The 21,543-nt window shown below is 44.1% G+C and overlaps 2 protein-coding genes across 5 annotated transcripts in view; both read right to left on the bottom strand.

The window, feature by feature from the left end:
- Positions 1 to 624: 624 nt before the first annotated feature.
- On the bottom strand, positions 625 to 2,628 carry Arl4a (ADP ribosylation factor like GTPase 4A). 3 transcript variants are annotated; one of them, XM_041658609.1, is made up of 2 exons: positions 2,310 to 2,628; positions 625 to 1,450 (listed from the first exon to the last, which is right to left on the bottom strand). In XM_041658609.1, exon 2 carries the CDS (start codon positions 1,355 to 1,357, stop codon positions 755 to 757), a length of 603 nt encoding a protein of 200 aa, XP_041514543.1. In that variant the 5' UTR covers positions 1,358 to 1,450; positions 2,310 to 2,628; the 3' UTR covers positions 625 to 754. The 3 variants fall into 3 exon arrangements, with proteins under 3 accessions (XP_041514543.1, XP_041514542.1, XP_041514544.1); XM_041658608.1 differs by lacking the exon at positions 2,310 to 2,628 and adding an exon at positions 1,833 to 1,982; XM_041658610.1 differs by lacking the exon at positions 2,310 to 2,628 and adding an exon at positions 1,862 to 1,927.
- A 7,391-nt stretch (positions 2,629 to 10,019) lies between these two features.
- Positions 10,020 to 21,543, bottom strand: part of Scin (scinderin) — a 63,148-nt gene continuing 51,624 nt past the window's right edge. Inside the window, exons 12-16 of one of the 2 annotated variants that reach the window (XM_041658367.1) lie at positions 19,898 to 20,075; positions 19,538 to 19,659; positions 14,107 to 14,184; positions 11,683 to 11,743; positions 10,020 to 10,947 (exon numbers count right to left, since the gene is read on the bottom strand). In XM_041658367.1, the coding sequence (XP_041514301.1) occupies positions 10,820 to 10,947; positions 11,683 to 11,743; positions 14,107 to 14,184; positions 19,538 to 19,659; positions 19,898 to 20,075 (567 nt within the window). In that variant the 3' untranslated portion in view covers positions 10,020 to 10,819. The remainder of the gene's footprint in view (positions 10,948 to 11,682; positions 11,744 to 14,106; positions 14,185 to 19,537; positions 19,660 to 19,897; positions 20,076 to 21,543) is intronic. The other variant, XM_041658368.1, reaches the window with a different exon arrangement.

Here is a 21,543-nt window from a genome sequence, read left to right as displayed (position 1 = left end):
CACGTGACAGTTCTAGCAATGAACTATTTGTACAATAGCTCTAAGGCCCAAAAGCTGTTGTTTTAAATCTGTGTAGACAGATTCATAGTTATTTCTAAAGACTACACACCCAAACATGCTTGTCAGTAAAACTAATCCATGCACTGGAATATACCCCAATATTTTATTAACTATAGACTAAATCAATTCAACATTGTCATGAATTAAAGAGATACCATTAAAATTGATTCCAGAAAAACGCTAAAAAATTACCTAGCTAAAACTTCAAAAGAAAATCCTTCTTATCCCAGTGTATTCAATTTACCTGTGTGTATGTGTGTACACAATAATCTACACTAAATTCCCATTCATTCGCATTTTGTGTTTACAAAGCCTTTTTTGCAGTTTCTTGGCAAAGGCTTTCCCCAAAAGATACAAGCACAAACCACTAGGCATACACTCTTCAAAGTTTTATTTCACTAACTTCAGGTCAAATATTTCCACAAAATTGTTTTCTGGCCAATTACCAGCCTTTTTTGACTTTCCAAAATGGTAGTACCAAAAGATCTGTGGGTCAGGGAGAAGAGACCACTTTGAGAAGCATTGCATTTACTCATCTTCCCCAAGGCAACAAAGTTGGGTATCTGACTGTTCAACCAAACAAAGCTTTAATAGCATCCGCGAGGGCAGACAGGCAAACCAGGCTGTACACTCTTCAACTCGTCAGAACCAGCCCTAGGAAACCATTCCACACCCACACGAAGGGCACGGCCACTCATCTCTTCTTTTTCTGTTGCCGCAACATTTTTCTCCTTTTAATTATCATATCGTGTAGTTTCTCAAGTCCTTCCTTCAGTCCGTCTCCTATGATTGCACAGGTGGGCTGCAGGTGCCAAGGGGTCGATGAGCTCAGTTCCCCCATTGCTAACAATTTCTCAATTTCTGAGAGAGACAGTGAGTTCCTCAGGTCTTGCTTGTTAGCGACTATAAGCACAGGGACCCCCTGATTTTCTGATATCCTAGTTATTTTATGAAGTTCCGTTTTGGCTTCTTCCATTCGCTCCACATCGACAGAGTCCACCACGAACACGATGCCATCTGTGCATCGGGTATATGACTTCCACAGTGGCCTTAACTTCTCTTGACCACCTACGTCCCAGAAGTGAAAAGTGACTGTCTTGGAATTGCCCAAGGTTACCTTAATTTTCTCCGTGTTAAATCCTTTGGTAGGTACGGTATTTACAAACTCATTGAACTGCAGCCTGTACAAAACTGTCGTCTTCCCAGCGCAGTCCAAACCCAGAATAACAATATGAAAAGACTGAAAGGAGGGCAGGCTGGACAGGATGGAAGTCTGGTCTGACAGTCCATTCCCCATTTCCAGCAGCGAATGGCGTCCCAAACCGAACCGAACGTGTTCCTCTTGGTCCGCTTACAATTTCTCCTCCTGGGTGATCGAGCTACGAGATTGCTGAAGAGGAAACGAGCGTGTTATTACTGGGAACACGTTAAAACGGGTTCTCTCTAAAAAATAAGCGCCACGAGGAGCTCAATAAAACTTGCTGTATGTAAACACACCAGATGAGATAGGAAATGTACGAAGTCCAAAACAAACGGTGAATAACGTTCACCCAAAGGCTCCGATGCCCCTCTACTTGGAGTGGCGTGGATAGTAACGTGTACTCTTCTCTATCCTCCACGATCCCCGAACCTCAGAAGCTCACCTTGAAGACAACCCAGCCACCCAGCACCTGACGCCCGTCACCGTATCCACCCCAGTGCCTTTGCCGGGCACAGCACTGTAAAGGGCAACCCGACCCCGGAGATCTAAGCCGGCATGTGTCACCGCGTACCTGGGGATCCCCGAGACCGACGCTCTCACCTCCCGGGCTGGAGTCGGGATCCCAACGGGGAACCATTGGCCGCAGTGTGTCGGCCGAGACCTCCGCGCAGCTCTGCCTGCCGCCGCGGCGCAGGGAAGCCCAGACACGGCCCGTGGCCACGCCCACCCCACCCAGGCCCCGCGATCCCATTGGTCAGCGCGCCAGGGCGGCCACGCCACGCCCGCCCCCGGCGCCCTCATTGGCGAGGGTGCCCGCCGCTCCCAGGGCCGCGGAGCCGGGCTCGCCCTCGGCCCTCCGGCACCACCTGTTGCCGGGAGTGGGAAACGAGCGGAGCCGGGTGCCGCAGGCTCCCGCTCGCCCCGAGCACCTGCAGCGCCCCCGGGGACCGCAGCCGCCAGCCGCGCCCCGGCTCGCCCGCCGAGCGGCTCCGGCAGTGGTGCATCCCGCCCCTGACCGTCCCCAGGGCGTGACCCCCGCGCCACTCACCTGGCTGACGGTCCTCCGTCGTCCCGCCTCCGCGGCTGTCAGCCGCCGGGGAGTGTCCGTCCCCCGGGCAGCGGCGAGGCCTGACGGCGGCCAGGCCGACGCCGCGCGCCAGCCCCGCTAACGGTGCTCGCCCAGCCTCGCCACCGGCCGCGGCTCCGCCCCTCGCGCCGCGCCTGCCCGGTGTGGGGGGTGGGTGGAAGAGAGAGGGTCGCGCGCGTGCGTGCCAGCCGCGTCTCCTAGCAACGCCCAAACAAGGTCACGTTCCAGCCCTCCCGACGCCCGGCAGCGGGCGGAGCCGCTTCTCGATCTTTCTGCCGCCGCGGGCTGGGTGCGAGCGGGCGTCGCCGGTCCTGCTCCTCCTCCTCCCGTCACCCCACGGCGGCCTCTGCATGGGGGCGGTGACTCAGGGTCCGGGATACCGGAGGACACTTCCCTGGCGGGGCCCCTGACGTCACGCGGCGGCCTCCCCTGCCTGGGCTGGCTCGGATGGTAACCTCCTGCCTTTTGAAAGGCAAGGGGTTCCCTCCTACCTGCGTCTGTCTGCGCCCCAGAACCATGGGGACTGGAACCAATGCTCCTGTTATGGAGGAAGGAATGCATTCTGGAACGCTGAATGTTTGCAGTGTGGCCCAAGAAAAACAGGATAAAGCTGCACCTGATAGCGCACTATTTTCTCCATGAGATGTAGAATGTACCTGTGTCCTCTTGTGTTTGACAGTAGAAGGCAAACTGTCCATTTGCTAATATTCCATTCTCTATAAGAAAGAAGGAACCCAAATTGATTCATGGGCCAGGTGCAGAATGTGACCAGCAGTCCTTTCAGAGTGCTCATAAGAACAAAGGAAAGGGCTCTTAGCGCCTGGTTGAGCCCATGGGAAATTTTTATTTGAAATCTATAATAATGGTGCACCCTTAAAATGTACTTTAAAATACAGATTCTGAGCCGGGCGGTGGTGGCGCACGCTTTTAATCCCAGCACTCGGGAGGCAGAGGCAGGCGGATCTCTGGGAGTTCGAGGCCAGCCTGGTCTACAAGAGCTAGTTCCGGGACAGGCACCAAAAAAGCTACAAAAACCCTATCTCGAAAAACCAAAAAATAAATAAATAAATAAATAAATAAATAAATAAATAAATAAAATATAAATAAAATACAGATTCTGGTCAAACACATGCCTTAATCTCAACACTTGAGAGGCAGAGAGGTAGGCAGATCTGGATGCGTCAAGTCCAGCCTGGTCTACATAGAGAGTTACAGGCCAGCAGAGGCTACATAGTGAGACACTGACTCAAAAAACAAAATAATAAAATAAAAATATGGATGGTAACTTTCTTAAGAAATTTTCTAGTCTTCTCAAGACTGCTATTGTCAGTGGTATTTTTTTTCTTTTTATTAAAAATTTCCACCTCCTCCCCTCCTCCCATTTCTCTCCCCAGTGGTATTTTATGAATAACATAGAAAGACTTGTTTCTGTTGTTTTTCGAGACAGGTGTGTGTGTGTGTGTGTGTGTGTGTGTGTGTGTGTGTAGCCTTGGACCAGGCCGGCCTCAAATGCAGAACTCTGTCTGCCTCTTCCTCTGAGTGCTGGGGTTAGAGGGTGCCGCCATTTTCCATTTTTGTTGTTTTTAATAACTGATGTAAAACCTAAGCAGAGTGCTAAGTTTTAATACAGCATCATTAATTTTGCAAGAAAAGGCTGGAAATCTCAAATGACATATTCTATCAAGTTATTGGGTGTAATCTGAGCTAAAGATTGTTGTAAGTATGGGATCTCATTAGTCATTTACAGTCATTAGCCTAAAAAGTGAGAAAGGCTTTAGTGCAATAATTGCTCTCCGTGGGAATTTTAACAGCCATTCTTGATTAAGCTAGAATTGCCTACAAATCTCCTTAATACAGAGTAAAATTCCCATTTCAGTAGTGTTGAGCTCAAGCAGGCCCGGCAGGTGTTCCTTGCTCAGTTGCAGTTTTGCAGTCTTAGAAGCAAAGCAGGTGAGATCTGCAAACACCGAGTCTCCGCCCTGCAGAAGCCTCTCACTGAAGTTCGCTGGTTTACTCTGGCCTTTGACTGCAACAGTCACTGGCAGACGGCCGCCTGTTGAGTTTGAGAGATTCGCAATTTCCACGTGACCTGAAGAACTCCAACAGAAAGAATGACTGCAATATAGACCACCTGACCCCCCCCCCCAAGCTTGATGTATTTTCCCTGTACCTCTGTATAGAAAGAATGTTTGCTATGCTTACTCTATAAGCAGTAATAACAGTATACAAATAGCAGCAAATGATTAAAAGCCATGGAATTTATGAAACCCACTCTTCACTTTGCTGCACAGAGAGCCTATTTAGGTATTTTATTTAGTTATAATCCCTGGAAGATGTTACCGTTGGGCTCTAGTTCAAAATTGCACTGCTGTGCCCTGGGGTGTCCTGAGGAAACACCTGGGGGGGGGGGGGGGTTCTGTGGGAGATTTTAGTTTTTGAGGGCAACACTGACATCTGTTGGACGAAGTTTGTAACTACAACTATTGCGTTTTTCGCATTTCTCTAAATAAATGCAAGTTTGAAGCTATCCTGAGACAAACTACAGGTGCAGGTAGACACCAGGGCCTGAGGCTTCCACTTTTAGTTACGGTTTTGCAGATTCAGCTCAATATCTCTCAAGCCGGAACCATCGGAAAAAGGACCAGGGACTGATGATCGCATTTCAAGGAAGGATTCTGCTCGGTCATTGACAAGCCATTTTGAGCAACTGCTAAAGAAATGTCTAAAGTTTTTCTTGCCAGTAACTTTGTTGACTAACCGACATGGTTTCCGTTTTTTAACCACATTCCAGACCTCAGAGCAGTTCTGATATTTGTAGTACCCGTCTTCTCTCCCATAATCCACCGCATAACATTACAAGTACATACTAAAAGTAACATGTCCCTCCTAACCTTTGCCGTCTTTCTACTCTTCATTTAAGGCATTTCTAGTGGACTCTCCAAGTGAAATATCCAGCTAAATAGGAGGGAAGGCCTCTGATTGGAAGAACAGGCCAATGGATCTCTTAGATGCACAAATACATAATTACTGTGACTTTCAACAGGTTTTTGACCTGTAAACTAGAAATAGCATCAAGCCCTATACTTGTACAAATGGACAGAAAGAGAAATGCCATTTTTTAAAAGCTGGATATTAATAGAACTCTCCACCACATGGTGGGAGAAAGAAATGCAGGCGAAAGCAAACCGTGGCTACACAAGATGAAGGGATATTTAAGCACATCCAAAAGAAGGCTGAGAACCGCTCTAGAGCTTCTTTATAAGGGCATCGATCCCGTGACCTGAGCACCTCTTACGCTCAACCTTCACCACAGCAACTTAGCAGTATTCAGTCTGCCGTGTGATCTCACTATTGTTGAAACATGGCCTCTTGAGTTAGTCCGTACTGTCTGATGGCAATTTACTTAAGCGCTCCAAAAAGAAATCTCAGAATCATTAAGAAATTTATTCCGAGCTGGGCAGTGGCGGCACACGCCTTTAATCCCAGCACTCAGGAGGCAGAGGCAGGTGAATCTGTGAGTTCAAGGCCAGCCTAGTCTACAAGAACTAGTTCCAGGACAGGCTCCAAAAGCTACAGAGCAACCCTGTCTCATTCCATGTCTCACTTACGACTAGCCACCAATCTCCATTTCGTGCACGCGCATGCAGTTATGTAACAAAGCGGAGCATGGTCAAGGAAGACACCACTGTTAACTTGAGGTCTCCATACGCATGCACACACCACACACACAATCATGAATAAACATTTAATACTTGTGATAGTTGTGTTTCACTTATCAGACATTAAATGAATGTCAAAAATATTTTTGGGAAAAAAAACCCTTAAAATCCTGGAAAGTAAATGTCCACATAATTGGTAGTTGCCCCAAAACAAGAAAAGTAGGGTAAAATAGAGGAAAAGAGGGAAAGAGAGGAAAAATGATCCCAAATCTCTACTATTAAACTGTTCTCTTTTCAGAGTATTCTTTCGTGAGTGCCAAAGGCATTCCTCATGTTGCACTAGTATAAAGTCTCCATCTTGTTAGCCTCTGGGACAGAAAACATGAGGGTCCATTGCTAATGTTGTCAGAACTTCTCATCGTGCCTAGAGACTTCCTCTCTCCTCCCCACAGGTGGGGGAGGGGCGGTGTGCATGCTGGGTCTTGGTAAGTTGAAATGATCATAATACGAGGAGAGTTTCTCATTGTTTAACTACTCTGAATCACGGTCTACATTTTCTCTACAGGAAATCTGCTCCAAATTCTAGTGCAGATCTCCGTAGGAGGTTTTTAGTTTGAGGCAGAAGTGCTATTATATATGGAAATTCACTCGAACCATGTTCATGAGAAACTGGAGTCAAACTACCTGGATTCAAGTCATGCTCTGTCAACGGTGATCTCTGTTATATCGAGAAAGGTAACAAACATATATTTCTTTTTTACCTTTGTTGGGCAAGTCCATCTTTTAGAAAGGAATGTAAGGAACGTGCACAGGCGGAGCTCTTTGCGGCTGCAGCTGAGGAGGGATCCTGTGAGGACCCCAAGGGCAGGCCAGTGCAGATGCCTGAATACTAACAGGCTTTTTGGGGTCCATCTAATTGTTGGCTCTAGGCAGCTATGTCGAGAGATGTGAGCATAGCATTAGTGTGTATTTTGCTTTCTTATTTTACTTTATGGTAATATGATGGATCTGTATAAAGAAGTGTAGACATGGTCATTCGAAGGGAATGTTTGACTGGTATATGCTCTGGTTTGGTTGTGTTGTGTGTCGAGTGCTTAGTCTCCAGTGTGTTGGTGTGCAGATGATGAACGCTGGAAAGGATGGGCCTAATGCAAGGTACTGCCCTAGACTGGCTGGCCAACAAGCCCCAGAGATCTTCCTTTCTCTACTTTTTCAAGGGATTATATGTGTGTGGCACCATATGCAGCTTTTGAGTTTGGAGATGGTTTAAAACACAGCCAAATCTTGTTTCTTGTCCAAAGGGCAACAGATTGGCTCAGTAGACAAAAGGGTAAGCAAAGGAGTTGTAGAAAAGCACATACACGGTGTTGTGTTCACTAAGTATAAGATGTAGCAGCCGGTGCAGCTCCTGGGCATTTTAACTTGGAGTCTCTAACCATGAATGGAGGCCAAACTCAAAATACAACAACCAAGTGTGATGGCAAAAGGAGATGGGTGAGCATTCGACCATGTAGTTGACCAGGAAATGGATCACTAAGGCCTGTGTTTGAGTCTGTGCAGTGAGTCTCTAAACGTCTTCTCAAGACACAGTCAGCTGCAGGATTTCCAGGACTCAGCTGACTATCGTCCTTTAGAATCAGCAAATATGAGGCATTCCCCTTCTGACTGTGAACTGCTGGGTCTTTCCGCCCTTCCTAAGCACTAAGTATCACACAAATACGACAATATATCACTTGGAAAGAACATCAGTGTATCGTCTTGTCTCCCTCTGTTGACACTCACTGTAAGACCTATGTTTGGCAGTTTGATGTGTATATTTAAATAGAAACAGCACTGTATACAGATCAAAACAGCCTGACTACTGTGTGCACCCCTTAACAGTGTGCTGATAAACCTGAATCCACCCTTCATGAGTTCTGATGTTTTCACAGTTTAGTGTTTACCTATTTCACAAATAGACAAAAAGATTCTTCTCTCATGAACTTAATTATGAGCACCTTAGAGAAACAAGATTTTCATCGTTTGGTCCTTTTATTCTTTTCTGTGAACTCTGTGCAAATTACTGATTGGGAAAAACAGTGAGAAATACTCAGAGTCATGTGTCTGTCAAACCACTGGGACCTTCTTGGGCAAAATTTTGGTTTCTTCTCTGATAATTGGTAACTTCATTGATGAATTTGACTCTGTTCCAGATGCAAATCCCATCTGTTGACTTTCTTTCTCCTGACTTTGCCCTTTGGGAAGTTCCTCCCTTCCCACAATGCCCTGGAGCACATCTATAGCATGTGTTGGGAAGGCATGTACCTCTTCTGCCGTAGATGTCAGGGGTGGACAAGGAATCCTATGTTTTAAGCTGAATACAGCAAAACTCTCTTAGCTGAGGGAGAATTTGGATCTCAAAAGGTATTCAATGGTCAAACGATCATGGGCATTTGTAAACCAAATTTCAGATTTTTGGCAAAATAAAATTGCTCCAAAACAGAAGATTTTTTTGGTCTGTTTGGTTCCAGAGAACTGCATGTGACAGAAGCCGTAGGCCGAGGCTCTGTCTGAACAGGGTCCTGGCTGGTTAATAGCCTTTCTCTGCTGAGCTAATAGCAGCCACATTCAGCACGAAAACAGCCTTAATCTGATTTTGTATCTGGTTTGGCTCACATTTCTGGAAAGCCCCTGAGAAAGGTCTGAGTAGCATCTTTATCTACTGTTGCTTTGTTTATAGATACCGCTGGCTTTCCCAAGTTGCTAATCCCTCAGCCGGTTCAGATTGTGTTCCTGAGAATGGAGTGGTGGTCGAGGGCTCTCCAGTTCTGGAACTGCTTACTCCTGCTCACCCAGCCCACCCCAGGCCCTGATTTGGAGCAGGCTACTAAAAGCAGGAGAGAGCAGTCCACTCTCATTAGCGTCCTGAATTCTTCTCGTCTTTTTCCAGGAGGAACATAGTCTGCCTTCTTATTTACTGCTGGGAAAAGTCTTACTTGATGCTTTTAAGCTCCAAAGGGATTGCTTTACTCCTGGCTTAGGGTACTTGTTTAAGACCTCTCAGCATGTCTACCAACAAAACAAGGCCTAACACTGTTATAGCAAAACCCCACTTTGGGCACCAGTTTTTCTATTACAGCGTGTGGTGGTCTGCTTTAGAGAAGGGATTCAGATACCATGATGTGGTTCAGATACCATGGGATCTTCTTTCTGGTTTCCTGTCTTGAGATGAGCGAATCCTGTTGAAAGGGAAGGAAGCTCTGCCATTTGCTGCTGGCTTCTCCAAGTACTCCTCGTTGATAAAGAAGGGAACAGTTTGGTGGTAACCCCTTCAGCATCCACAGGGATATCTGGCTCTTTCACTGTGGAAATTATCAGAACACCCAAAAGATGGGTGTTTCTATAAAATCCACGTTTATGAGTAAAGGTCAGCAATCTCAAGAAAGCATCCTCCAGGACACCCGTGTTCTTCCTGCTGCCTCACTGAGATCTCCTCTAGTTGATGGAACATTCTGGGCTCAGCCCTTGACTGGCTATGGCTGTCTATATCCATTCCCAGGCCACCCGTTTATGGTTTGTTGTTTGTGTGGTCTCTTGCCTGGTATCCTTCCTCCTCAAGAGCTTTGTGCTTGGCACTCCTTGCTGGGCCTGACCACCTGGTTTTGATTGGCTCTCTGCCCTCTGTTGATAAAATATCACCTGCCCAGCTAGGTCTTCTCAAACTATAGTGCTGTGCTCAGCGCTTCTCTGGCGAAGGCCGTCTGCTGTCTGTGTTTACCAGAGTTCTAGATTCTTCCCCAACTCCTGGCCTCTGGAGCCTGTGCTTTTTATGCAGTCGGTGATATGTAAAATATGTTATAATAATCTTACCATAGAAAAGTCACTTGGCTACTAAATAATAATGTAAGAAATGTTAAATTCATATCTACTTATACATAAAAGTATTAAGCTACAAAATTAATGATTAGTAACTCATCTAATTTGACTAAATGTCACAACACAAAACATTTTCCAAAAAGATGTATTTTAATGGTGAAAAAGCATTCAGTACATAGTTTTATTATATTAAACACATCCTATCAAATATGTAAAGTTCAACTGATAGGAGTACAGTTCGCTTTATCATGAAGGGCTTGAGACTTCAGTTTCTAAAAAGGCTGAAGAAGCTTGTTTCAGAAAAGGACACTTGGGAGTGGATGGCATCCAAGCAGGGACATAAACCATCCTGCAAACAGAATGTCCAGAAGGAAAACACGCAGCAGTGCTGGAGCGCCCTCTAGTGTAGGAAGTCAAGTTTGAGAGTGAGAATTTCCTCAGAAATTCCCCTAAATGTTATGATAGTCTTTTACTTCTAGGTCTTATGAAAAGCAAAACGAGCTGGGAGGTGGTGGCACACACCTTTAATCCCAGCACTCAGGAGGCAGAGGCAGGTGGATCTCTGTGAATTCGAGGCCAGCCTGGTTTAAGAGCAAGTTCCAGGACAGGCCCCCAAGCAACAGAGAAACCCTGTCTCAAAAACAAACAAACAATAAAAAAAAAAACAGTAAAACTGATCAAAAACAAATGTTTGCTTTAAGCTGTTTCAATATAGTAACACACAACAATTTCTTTAAGAAAAAAAAGAAAGCAAAGAAGAGGAAGAAGAGGAAAAAGAACACCAAAGAATAAGAAGAGGAAGAGGAGGGGGAGCTCATACTAGTCATTTAAAAAACCATCCATTTGGCAGCGGCTTATCTTCTAAAACCAAACAACAAAAAGTAAACAAATCCCCAGTACAAAGTGGGGCGACTGCCCCATGCAGCTAGAAGATTAGCTGGCTTTATGAAACTTGGTTTACCACCTGCTGGAGTCCCAGCCCAAGAACCAGCCCGTGAATGTGGGCGGCTCATAGCCCTGCTTTATGATGACAATTGGTGTCCTCTTATCCCTTCCAGAAGGGTCTGTCTCAAGGTATGTTTTGGCTAAAAAGAGTTGAAAAGACAAAAGTTCAGTTAGTTTCAGTTAAATTGGAACAAATATACAATGAAAATTCTTTCATACAAGTAAAGGGTTACATTCTTCTTGCCCCCAAGTAGCCTACTACAAACAATTTCCTAATACAAACAATGTTTCTCTCATAGGCTATAAAGAGTACATTATAAAGTCTCATTTTGACTGAAAGAATTCCAAAATTTATGAGATTATCCTTATGGGTATCCTTATCGTTCAGTAAATAGAAAACTGTGTTTAAAAGGATACCAAAGCTTTTCAGAAATAATCATATTCTAAATTTCAGAAAAAATTACTCTAAGCTGGGCAGTGGTGGTACGTGCTTTTAACCCCAGCACTTGGGAGGCAGAGACAGGCAGATCTCTGTGAGTTTGAAGTCAGCCTGGTCTACAGAGTGAGTTCCAGGACATGCTCCAAAAGCTACAGAGAAACCCTGTCCTAAATAACCAATATATACACACATATACAAATATACATACACACATATACATGTATACATACATTCTAAATTAGGCAACAAAACATTTTTTTGTATCATGAAATTTTTCTCACTTTAAAAGATACTATTCCTCAAGTTCTGACAGACAATTGGAGCTCTCCGATTTGATATGTACTTTTGGAAGACAGGCTAAGAAAGGATAGGGACAGGCAGCCTGGCTATGGTAACCACGCTGGGTTACCGCTACAGTTCTGCCAGGACAGCTTACCAGACTTCATTGATTCCTTTTTCTCAACTTCATTAGCATCTTTGCCAATCCAAATGAAGATCTGAAAGACAGAAGGAAAGCCTGTGCTGTACAGGGGGTGCTGACTTGGCGCTTTGCCCACACTGCCCCCTTCATCTTTAGAGCCCCACACAGGGAGGGGGGACCCGAGGAAGCTCATTGCTTCCTCAAGGCTCCATCTCACCAGGAGACCCTTGCATTTGCATTCAGCGTCTCTGACTACAGTTTCTTGTTTGAACGTGTTTGCACAAGCTATTCTAGTTACAAAGTGGGCTTGCTTGCTTTCACAAGATCAACAGCTTCTTCATGATTTTGCACCCATCTGCTGGGCCTGCATGGCTGTCTTCTCCATCCCAAGCTGCAGGTCTAAGCAATAAAGGACTGCATGTAAGGCCGGGGCCTCTTTCTGAATGTCCTCGGGAATCTGGGGCATCGATCTAGTGCTTCCTTCTAGTATAGTGCAATATAGACTCTGATGAAGTGCTATAATATTCAGTATTTAAATGTCAAAAGTTTAGAATTTTATTTAAAGTGTTACATGTATAATTGTATAAAATAAATATGTGAATATATAATCTGTATATATCCACTCCTTTGTCAAATGTGTAAGTTATTCTAATTCTGAAGCAGTTTCCTGAGTTACCTTACATTTAAAGTCACCTTACAGGCACTAGGCTGTAAGCAACCTTGGTCAAATTAAGTTTCCATTGTGTTCTAATTCACACACAATGTGTTAGAGCACACAGGACACCATGACAGCACAGTATCTTGAATAAAAGGGATAATTTATAAAGAAATGGAATGCAGGACTGGGAGGATGTAGGACTGAATTCCCATTGTGGAATATTACTTTAACCAGGCAAAGATGTGTTCCATTTGTTTCCGCTGCCTTTATTGAATTATGTAAAGCTGTGCTGCTGTTTGGCCTTGCCGCCGAAGGCACCTGATTGGTCTAATAAAAAGCTCAATGGCCAGGAGCTAGGCAGGAGAGGGATAGGCAGGACTGGTGGGCACGGAGAAAAGAGAATGGGGAAAACGAAAGGGACACGCCTGGGGCCAGAAGCCAGGCAGCCACCAGCCACACAGACACTGGAAGAAGCAGGGAAGTAAGACATCCAGAAGGAAAGAAAGGTAAAAAGCCCTGAGATAAAAGATAGATAAAGAGAAATAGGTTAATTTAAGTTAAAAGAGCTAGCTAGAAAAAAAAACCCAAGATAGGTCAAGCATTAATGACTAATAAAAAGTCTCCATGTCATGACTAGGGAGCTGGTTGGTGGCCTAAAAGAAAAAGTCTGCTACAAAACCCCAATTCGAGTATGATCCTTGAAGACCCCAGGCTGAAGTGTGGTTTACTGAGTGACTTAGCTGCTAGTCACCAATCTGAAGGCTCAGGGTCCAGAGCACTTGCTCTTGCTGAGGATCTGAGTCTGATTCCCAGCACCCACGTGGTGGCTCACAACCATCCATCACTTCAGTTCCTGGGCATCTGATGTCCTCTCGTGACCTCTGCAGGCAAAACACTCAAACGCATGAGATAATAATTATTTTTTAATGTTTTAAATTTTAGATTTATTTTTATTATTTTTATGTGTACGAGTGTATTTCCTACAAATGTATGTCTGTGCACCAGATGTGTGCTAGGTGCCCAAGGAGTTGGTGAGTTGCCGTGTGTGCTGGTAATCAAGTCCAGGTCTTTCACAACGACAAGTGCCCTTAGCCAACCCAGTCCAAAATAAATAATTCTTAAAAGAGAGAGGAGAGAGAGAGAGAGAGAGAGAGAGAGAGAGAGAGAACCTGAAAACAAGGCTGTGGCAGATCTAGAACTCCTAGTCCAGTGTTTGACATATTGTTCTATATAATTTGGTTCTTAACATATGATTGTCCTTTTCACAGCTGTTAATTTACACAGAGATTTTAAAAGACCACCAGCTGTATATAGCTTATCCAGTCACTATTGATTTTCTCCTAAAGTAAGATCTTTGAAATAGTAACGCATTTTGCTACTTCAATTCAAACCTATTCTGTGCCTGATTTTCGCACCGCCCCCTCTCCCCCGCCCAATAGGGATGGGTTCCTCAGGACATCTTGTCAAAATTTAGGAGAAATTCTCAACAATTCTGTCTCTCAGAGCATTATGCATATTCATGAACTTATTAACTTGATGAGGGCACAAATGGCAGTGAGAATAGTTTACAAATAGGCGGCAGGCCGAAGCCGTTGGCCTAAAGCTGTACAGGTGGGCGCTGTAGAATTCTTCTCAGAGTGAGAAATCACCAAACACTATGACATTCATCTTGAGCGCAGTCTAGGTCCCCAGGCCCACTTATTATTGAATTAGCATTCCTCAAAGCAAGTGCTGTCCACTCTCAATCATAAGGACAGCCTCTCGTTATGAGCAAAACATACCTGTTCCCACGCATCGAGCAACATGACGTCGTCTTCTGCTAAGTCATCCTGCGTGAACTCTCCAGGAACTTCTTCAATCTGAAATGTTTGGAGAATTTCACGACCAAACAATACAGCAAGAAAGTTTCTGATACACAGGAGACAAATGCTGTCTTGTACTTTTGGTGACAGGGAAACACTTGATTAGTCACATTTTCCTCAGTTTAGGGGAACAGATTTATCTATGTAATCAAGTATCACATATTGATGGTACAGTCTGGTCTGGGTAGTGCCTAATATAAATATAGCATTAGAATCCCTTTAGGATGGACATGAACAGTCCACATGAGCACAGCTCCTCTTTAGGATGGACATGAACAGTCCACATGAGCACAGCTCCTCTTTAGGATGGACATGAACAGTCCACATGAGCACAGCTCCTCTTTAGGATGGACATGAACAGTTCACGTGAGCACAGCTCCTCTTTAGGATGGACATGAACAGTCCATGTGAGCACAGCTCCTCTTTAGGATGGACATGAACAGTTCACGTGAGCACAGGCTCCTCTTTAGGATGGACATGAACAGTCCACATGAGCACAGCTCCTCTTTAGGATGGACATGAACAGTTCACGTGAGCACAGCTCCTCTTTAGGATGGACATGAACAGTTCACGTGAGCACAGCTCCTCTTTAGGATGGACATGAACAGTCCATGTGAGCACAGCTCCTCTTTAGGATGGACATGAACAGTCCACGTGAGCACAGCTCCTCTTTAGGATGGACATGAACAGTTCACATGAACACAGCTCCTCTTTAGGATGGACATGAACAGTCCACGTGAGCACAGCTCCTCTTTAGGATGGACATGAACAGTCCACATGAGCACAGCTCCTCTTTAGGATGGACATGAACAGTCCACGTGAGCACAGCTCCTCTTTAGGATGGACATGAACAGTCCATGTGAGCACAGCTCCTCTTTAGGATGGACATGAACAGTCCACGTGAGCACAGCTCCTCTTTAGGATGGACATGAACAGTCCACGTGAGCACAGCTCCTCTTTAGGATGGACATGAACAGTCCATGTGAGCACAGCCCTCCTGGACTTGCAGTTCCCATGACAAAGGCTCCACAGATTTTGTTGCCTGCCTAGTCTCAATACATTTGATATAATTGTCTGTGTATGGAGTTACCTTTTATAAGTTATAGTTAAAGAGTCAGTAATTAATTTAATCAATTAACAAATTTAATAAGGCAGTATAATATATATGGAAATTTTCATTGTTTTTAATTCTAATGGAATACATTTTGCTTTTTTAAAAATGATTAAATGATAAAGTTACTGCAGTATCAATGTGAGTAAACACATGTTAATCTGTGGTTCAGTGTCTTAGAGAATTCTGCAATTCTCCCTAAGTATTAGGAAAATTTGACAGTTTAGGTTTTGGTCCCCAATTCCATGTACCTTCCATCTGAGCAGTCAATCACATGCATGGAACTGACCTTGGCCTCTGCCAGTCCATATTAACAAATTTGACTTAGCAGTACTTTCCTGTGCTGCTGACAATCACAGGAAAATAGTATAGAGAAGCTAACCAGGTAGCCTTACTTTCTAATGTGTTTGTTGTGCCCTGAGGAGATTCTAAAATCCTTAAGATAACAACAAAAAAGCAAAAGCAAAATAAACCAGAAGCAACCTAACATGTTTAGAGAGGAATCAATTGCTTTATATTGTCTTTTTGTTTTAAAGATTATTAATAATTGTGTGTGTGTGTGTGTGTGTGTGTGTGTGTGTGTGTGTGTCGGGGGTGTGTGTACATATGGCCCTAGGAAGTCAAAAGAGCGTATCTTGGATTCTCTGGAGCTGGAGTTCTATGTGGTTGTGATCTAACTGATGAGAGTTCTGGGATTGAACTTGGGTCCTCTACAAGTGCAGTAAGTGCTTTTAACCACTGAGCCACCTCTCCAATCCCGTACTGTCTTCTTATAGAATATTTATCAATCATCTAATCATTAAAAAAAAACTTAAGTCAGAAGAACAATATTAGGGCACCCACATTTGTAAAAGAAATATTGCTAAAGCTTAAATCATACATCAAATCACATACAATAATAGTGGAAGACTTCAATACCCCACTAACATCAGTGAACAGGTCTGTCAGACAGATAATAACAGAGAAATGAGGAAAGTAACAGATGTTATGACCTAACAGAAATCTGCAGAAGGTTTTTACCCAATCACAATATAGCATCTCAATATCTCATGGAATCTTCTCCAAAACTGATCATATACTAGGTCACAAAGCAAATCTCAACAGAAAACTGAAATAACACCCCATATCCTATTAAACCACCAGGGGTTAGATCTGGATATCAACAAAAACAAAAACAACAGAAAGCATACAAACTCATGAATACTGCACAATTCCCTAAGGAATGACTCGTGGGTCAAGGCAGAAATAATAAAGAAATTAAAGACTTTGAATATTTTAATGAAAATGAATGCATAATCAACAGAATACAAGATATGGAAGAGAGAATCTCAGGTGTTAAAGACATGAAAGAGGAAGATTCATTGGTCAAAGGAAACATTAAATCCAACAAATTAACACAGAGTCTCCAGGAAATTTGGAACATCATAAAAAGATCAAACCTAAGAATAAGAGGGACGGAAGAAGAAGAATATCAGCTCAAAGGCACAGAAAATAAATTCTCCAAAATCAAAGAAGAAAACTTTCCCAATCTAAAGAAGGATGGATATGCCTATGAAAGTACAAGAAGCTTACAGAACACCAAATAGATTGGACCAAAAAAAAACGTCCCCTCCATAAAATAATCATCAGCACTAAACTTAGAGAATAAAGAAATATTAAGAGCTACAAAGAAAAAAAGCCAAGTAACATATAAAGGCAGGTCTTCTCAAGGGAGACTCTGAAAGCCAGAAGGCCTTTTTTGCATACACTAAGAGACTACAGATGCCAGCCCAGACTACTATACCTAACAAAACTTTCAGTCGCCACAGATGAAGAAAAAAAGATATTCCATGACAAAACCAGATTTAAACAATACCTGTCCACAAATCCAGGCCTACAGAAAGTACTAGAAGGAAAACTCCAACCCAAGGAAGTTAGCAGTACCCACAAAAACACAGGGAATAGATAATCTCACACCAGCAAATACCAAAGAAGGGAGAAACACACACCACCACCAACAACAACAAAACCAATAAATAAATAATTAACAGGAATACCCCTTAATACTAATGGACTCAATTCGCTGATAAAAAAAAACCCTCAGGCTAGCAGAATAGATATGAAAGCAGGATCCGTCCTTTTGCTGCATACAAGAAAAACACCTGAACTTCAAAAACAGACAACAACCCTTTACAATAAATATTACCTTTTACAATATTCACAAATAATATCAAATCTTGGGGAACCTCGGAGTAAAGGTTAGGAAAATATTTTCCAATCAAACAGACAGAAGAAACATACTGATGTACCTATCCTTATATCTAAGAAAATAGGCTAAATTTAACAAAAATTAATCAAAAGAGATAGAGAAGGCCATTTCATATTCATCTCAGGAAAAATCCATCAAGATGAAGTCTCAGTTCTGAACATCTGTACCCCAAATACAAGGGCACCCACATTTGTAAAAGAAACATTACTAAAGTTTAAATCACACATCAAACCCCAAACTCTAATAGTGGGAGGCTTTAACACCCCAATCTCACCAATAGACAGGTCTTTCAGACAGAAAATTAACAGAGAAATAAGGAAAGTAACAGATGTTATAACTCAAGTGGGCTTCATAGACATCTATAGAATATTTCATCCAAACACAAAAGAATATGCCTTCTCAGCACCTCACGAAACCTTCTCTAGAACTGACCATTTACTTGGTCTCGAAGCAAATCTCAACTCATACAAAAAATTGGAATACCCTCCCTTATTGGATCACTATGGCTTAAACTTAGGATTCCACAACACACTAAGTACATAAAGCCCACAAGCTCATGGAAACTGAACAACGCTCAGCTGAATCACCAGTAAGTCAAGGGTAAAAAGAATCCCTCCTTTAAGTTCACATCAAAGTCTAGCAGGTCAGAGATGGTCAAACTTTTCTGATGAAGTGGAGGTGAGTGGCTATAGCCTAGAGTGAAATTTCACAACCCAGTATAGAGTCATGTACTGTTATGGACTGCATGTTTGTGTTCAGTGTCAGGAGGCAGAGGCTGATGGGAGGTAATGAGGTTTAGTTGAGGTCACGAGGAGCAGTGTACTAAGAAGAGACCAATTCAGCTCACCGGGCCACGTGATAATGCAGGAGGGCCCTCCCAGGCAACAGATATGCTGGTGCCTTGGCTTGGACCTCTCTGGCTGCAGAATATGAGAAAGCCATGCCTGCCGTTGAAACACCCCAATCTACCACACTTGTGTTAAAACAACTTACACTAAAACTTTGTGGTGCACAATTTCCTCCCAGATGAAACATTCCACCCGGGAAGGAAGCTCATTAGCACTCAGGGAGTAATGTTCTAAAGGGAGGTGAAACAGTCCATCTTGCATTGAGCTCATGAAGTAAAACACTGAACAACTTCAGGAAGTCCCTAAAACTGATTAGACACAACAGGTGTCTTCCTCCCAGAACATGCCTAAATAGCAAGGACTGCTGAGAGACAAGACAGGTAAGATGCGCGGAAGAGACTTTCTCCAGCCCACTGAGCTGCCTACAAGCCCTGCCCTGCCGTATGCTCCAGGTTTCCAGCTTTCGTGAGCTGTCGTCCATGCAGGAGTTGGCGCTGATGCCGTAGCTGTCTTTGAATCACTTCTGCTCCTATGACTAGCAAAACTCAGTGGTTCACCAAATTGGACTTGTGGTTTCCTTACTTTGGACTGTCACTGGTTCCCTATCTGGGGCGAGGAGACATTTGTTCCTGTCTCCCTAGGAATAGTGTCACACAATAGATGTCCCTAGTCTTCTAAGTTTACTTTTGATTGCCTGGATTTCAAAGGACTATAAAACAAAGCATTCCCGTGGATGTCAGTTAATTTTCAGGGGACCACAAAGCTCTCTGTGACTTTTTTCATTCAGTCAACCTGGAGAAAACTTCTATTCCTCTATGAAACTACCTGGAAATCTTACACTTGGTCCCCCAGGAAAGTATCTAACTTCTAAATGAGCAGATCCAGTCACCCACAGTTCACAAAGAAACACCAAAGGCTGATACGGGAACAAAGTAGCTATTTTTAAGGGCATTTTGTTATCTATTACTTTACAGTTTTCTAGATGTTTCTGCATTGGTCATATCATTGAGCCTTAAGCTATCCTGTACAGTCAACCCACAGTTGACAGAGAAGCTCACCTAGGACTCACAGGGTCACAGCGGGAAGTTCTGGGAGCCAGCACAGAAGACCTAATGTTAGGCTCTGTCTATTCAAGACACTTACAATGAATTTCCCAGTCTTGTTGGAGCAGCCGTAAAGCCGAGGTGGATGGTCTTCAGCCCGGGTTTCCAGCAATGGTGAGGTCTGGTAGTCTCCTCTCCCTCCAAGAGCGTTCCAGAACTCCTCTGTGGAATGCACAATGAGTGAGCCACTACATATTCAGGAGCACATGCTTGGTATGATTTTACCTGAATGGCAATATTGTCTCACCCTAATGTATTATACCAGATGTCATCAACACTTTTGCAATTAAAGGAGGCATCCTTGCACAACTCTAACAATACAAAAAAATGACTACTTATTGACTGAGGTCAATTAAGCACACTGAATAAGAAAGTGGCAACCCTAACCCACTGCACACACCTGGTTCTTCGCCTTCCTGAATCCTTGCGGTTTTGCACTTGAGGACCTCAGTCACATACTCCGCCCCTTTCTCCTCCTCCTGACTAGCCCCTTTTCCGATCCAGGTGAAGCCATTGTTTCGTGGCAGTTTCAGGACAAAAACGTCGTTGGAATTCAATGAGTTTGCATCAACGTCAACCTAGAGCATGAGAGAAAAATAACACAAGGATTCAAATGAACTATGGAGGTTATCAGAGCCTTCTGCTGAAACCCAGGAGACCAGTTCAGGACAGAGGTGAATTAGAGGCCTGGAACACTGGAGGAAGGACACCTTGGTCCTGGTCACATGATGCTCAGCTGCCTTCAGGCGGTAGAGCAAAGTTTAAAAATTTGGCAGAGTGTGGTATCCCAAGCTTTTAATCCCAGCACTCAAGAGGCATAAGCAGGCAGAGTCTCTGTGAATTCAAGGCCAGGCTGGAATGCACAGACATCCCAGAGCAGCAAAGCTTACATAGAGAGACCCTGCCTCAAAATTAATTAATTAAAAATAAATAAAATAGTCAAGTCATCAGTCAGGAATTGAGGGTTTTGGTCAAACATGATAGTTCTCACCTATAATTCCAGCACTCTAAGGGCTGAAGCAGAAGAATCATGAAAAGTCTAGCCTAAGCTACACAGAAGATGCTGTCTCAAAAGCAAGGCAAGAGGGCAGAGAGTCAATTGAGTGGTTAAGCACACACTGCTCTTTTGGAGGACTTGAGTTGGATCACCAGCACCCACAACGGGCAGCTCCCAACTGGTATAATCCAGCTCCAGGATATCCAACACCCTCTTCTGGTTACCAATCATGGTAGGCAAACATGGAAGACAAACCTGGTAGATTTTCACATAGACACACACACAAACTAAAGATTAAAAACAACCCAACTGAGGACTTGACAAAGTAATGAAAAATAATATTCAGAGATACTACAGGGGGCAAGATACATGTGACACCTGAACAGAGGGTGCAACATCAAATGCTAAGCAAAGAAAAGCTGGTCCCTTTCCTCCCCACTGAAGAGAGGGACCCCCAAGCCCATAAAACAGGGAGGACAAAGCGGGATAGTTTCAGGAGCACTAGAGTCGTTCTCTAACTCAGATAAATGCTGGCTCATATTATAGGTCTGTGTAGGAGATGAAAAGCAGCCCTAGAGCACACCTTCCCTGTAAGTAGAAGCTGAAGACAATGCCCCAGGTCTCCCAAGAGCAATTTGGATTCCTGTGCCCACAGATGAGGGAGCTCAAGATGGGTTAGACACTGGCCAGTGGGTGTGGCCTACGGAAATATCAGGCAGGGCCAAGACCCCTGCAGTCTCTGGCCTGGCCATGATCACCAGCATTCTCGGATGGGCTTGGATCTACGACTCTGTGGCTTGGTGACATTGTGACCACGTCTGTGAGACCTGGTCTGAACACACAGTCACATAACTAGGCGGGATTCTCTAAGTCCTGTGGAGCTGAGTGGCATATAACTCCCAGGGAGACCAGGAACAAGCAGTCAGCCAGACTGAGACAGAGCGAACCAGGAGTGATGAGGGAAGCAGGAGTGTGGACAACCAAGACTACAGCCGGGAGCATGTCAAGAAGGCTGGGGTGAGACACTGGACCGATGTTGCTCCTCGGCC

The sequence above is a fragment of the Microtus oregoni genome, unplaced genomic scaffold (assembly GCF_018167655.1).
Source record: "Microtus oregoni isolate MIOR12 unplaced genomic scaffold, Mior012 000009F_ref0000495, whole genome shotgun sequence".
Classification (NCBI taxonomy): domain Eukaryota; kingdom Metazoa; phylum Chordata; class Mammalia; order Rodentia; family Cricetidae; genus Microtus; species Microtus oregoni.
Note: the sequence above shows the minus strand (reverse complement) of the source record. Positions and strands in the feature narration are given on the sequence as shown.

Excerpts from the sequence above, each read along its gene's own strand:
- Arl4a (XM_041658609.1), bottom strand. The coding sequence starts at position 1,357 with ATGGGGAATGGACTGTCAGACCAGACTTCCATCCTGTCCAGCCTGCCC.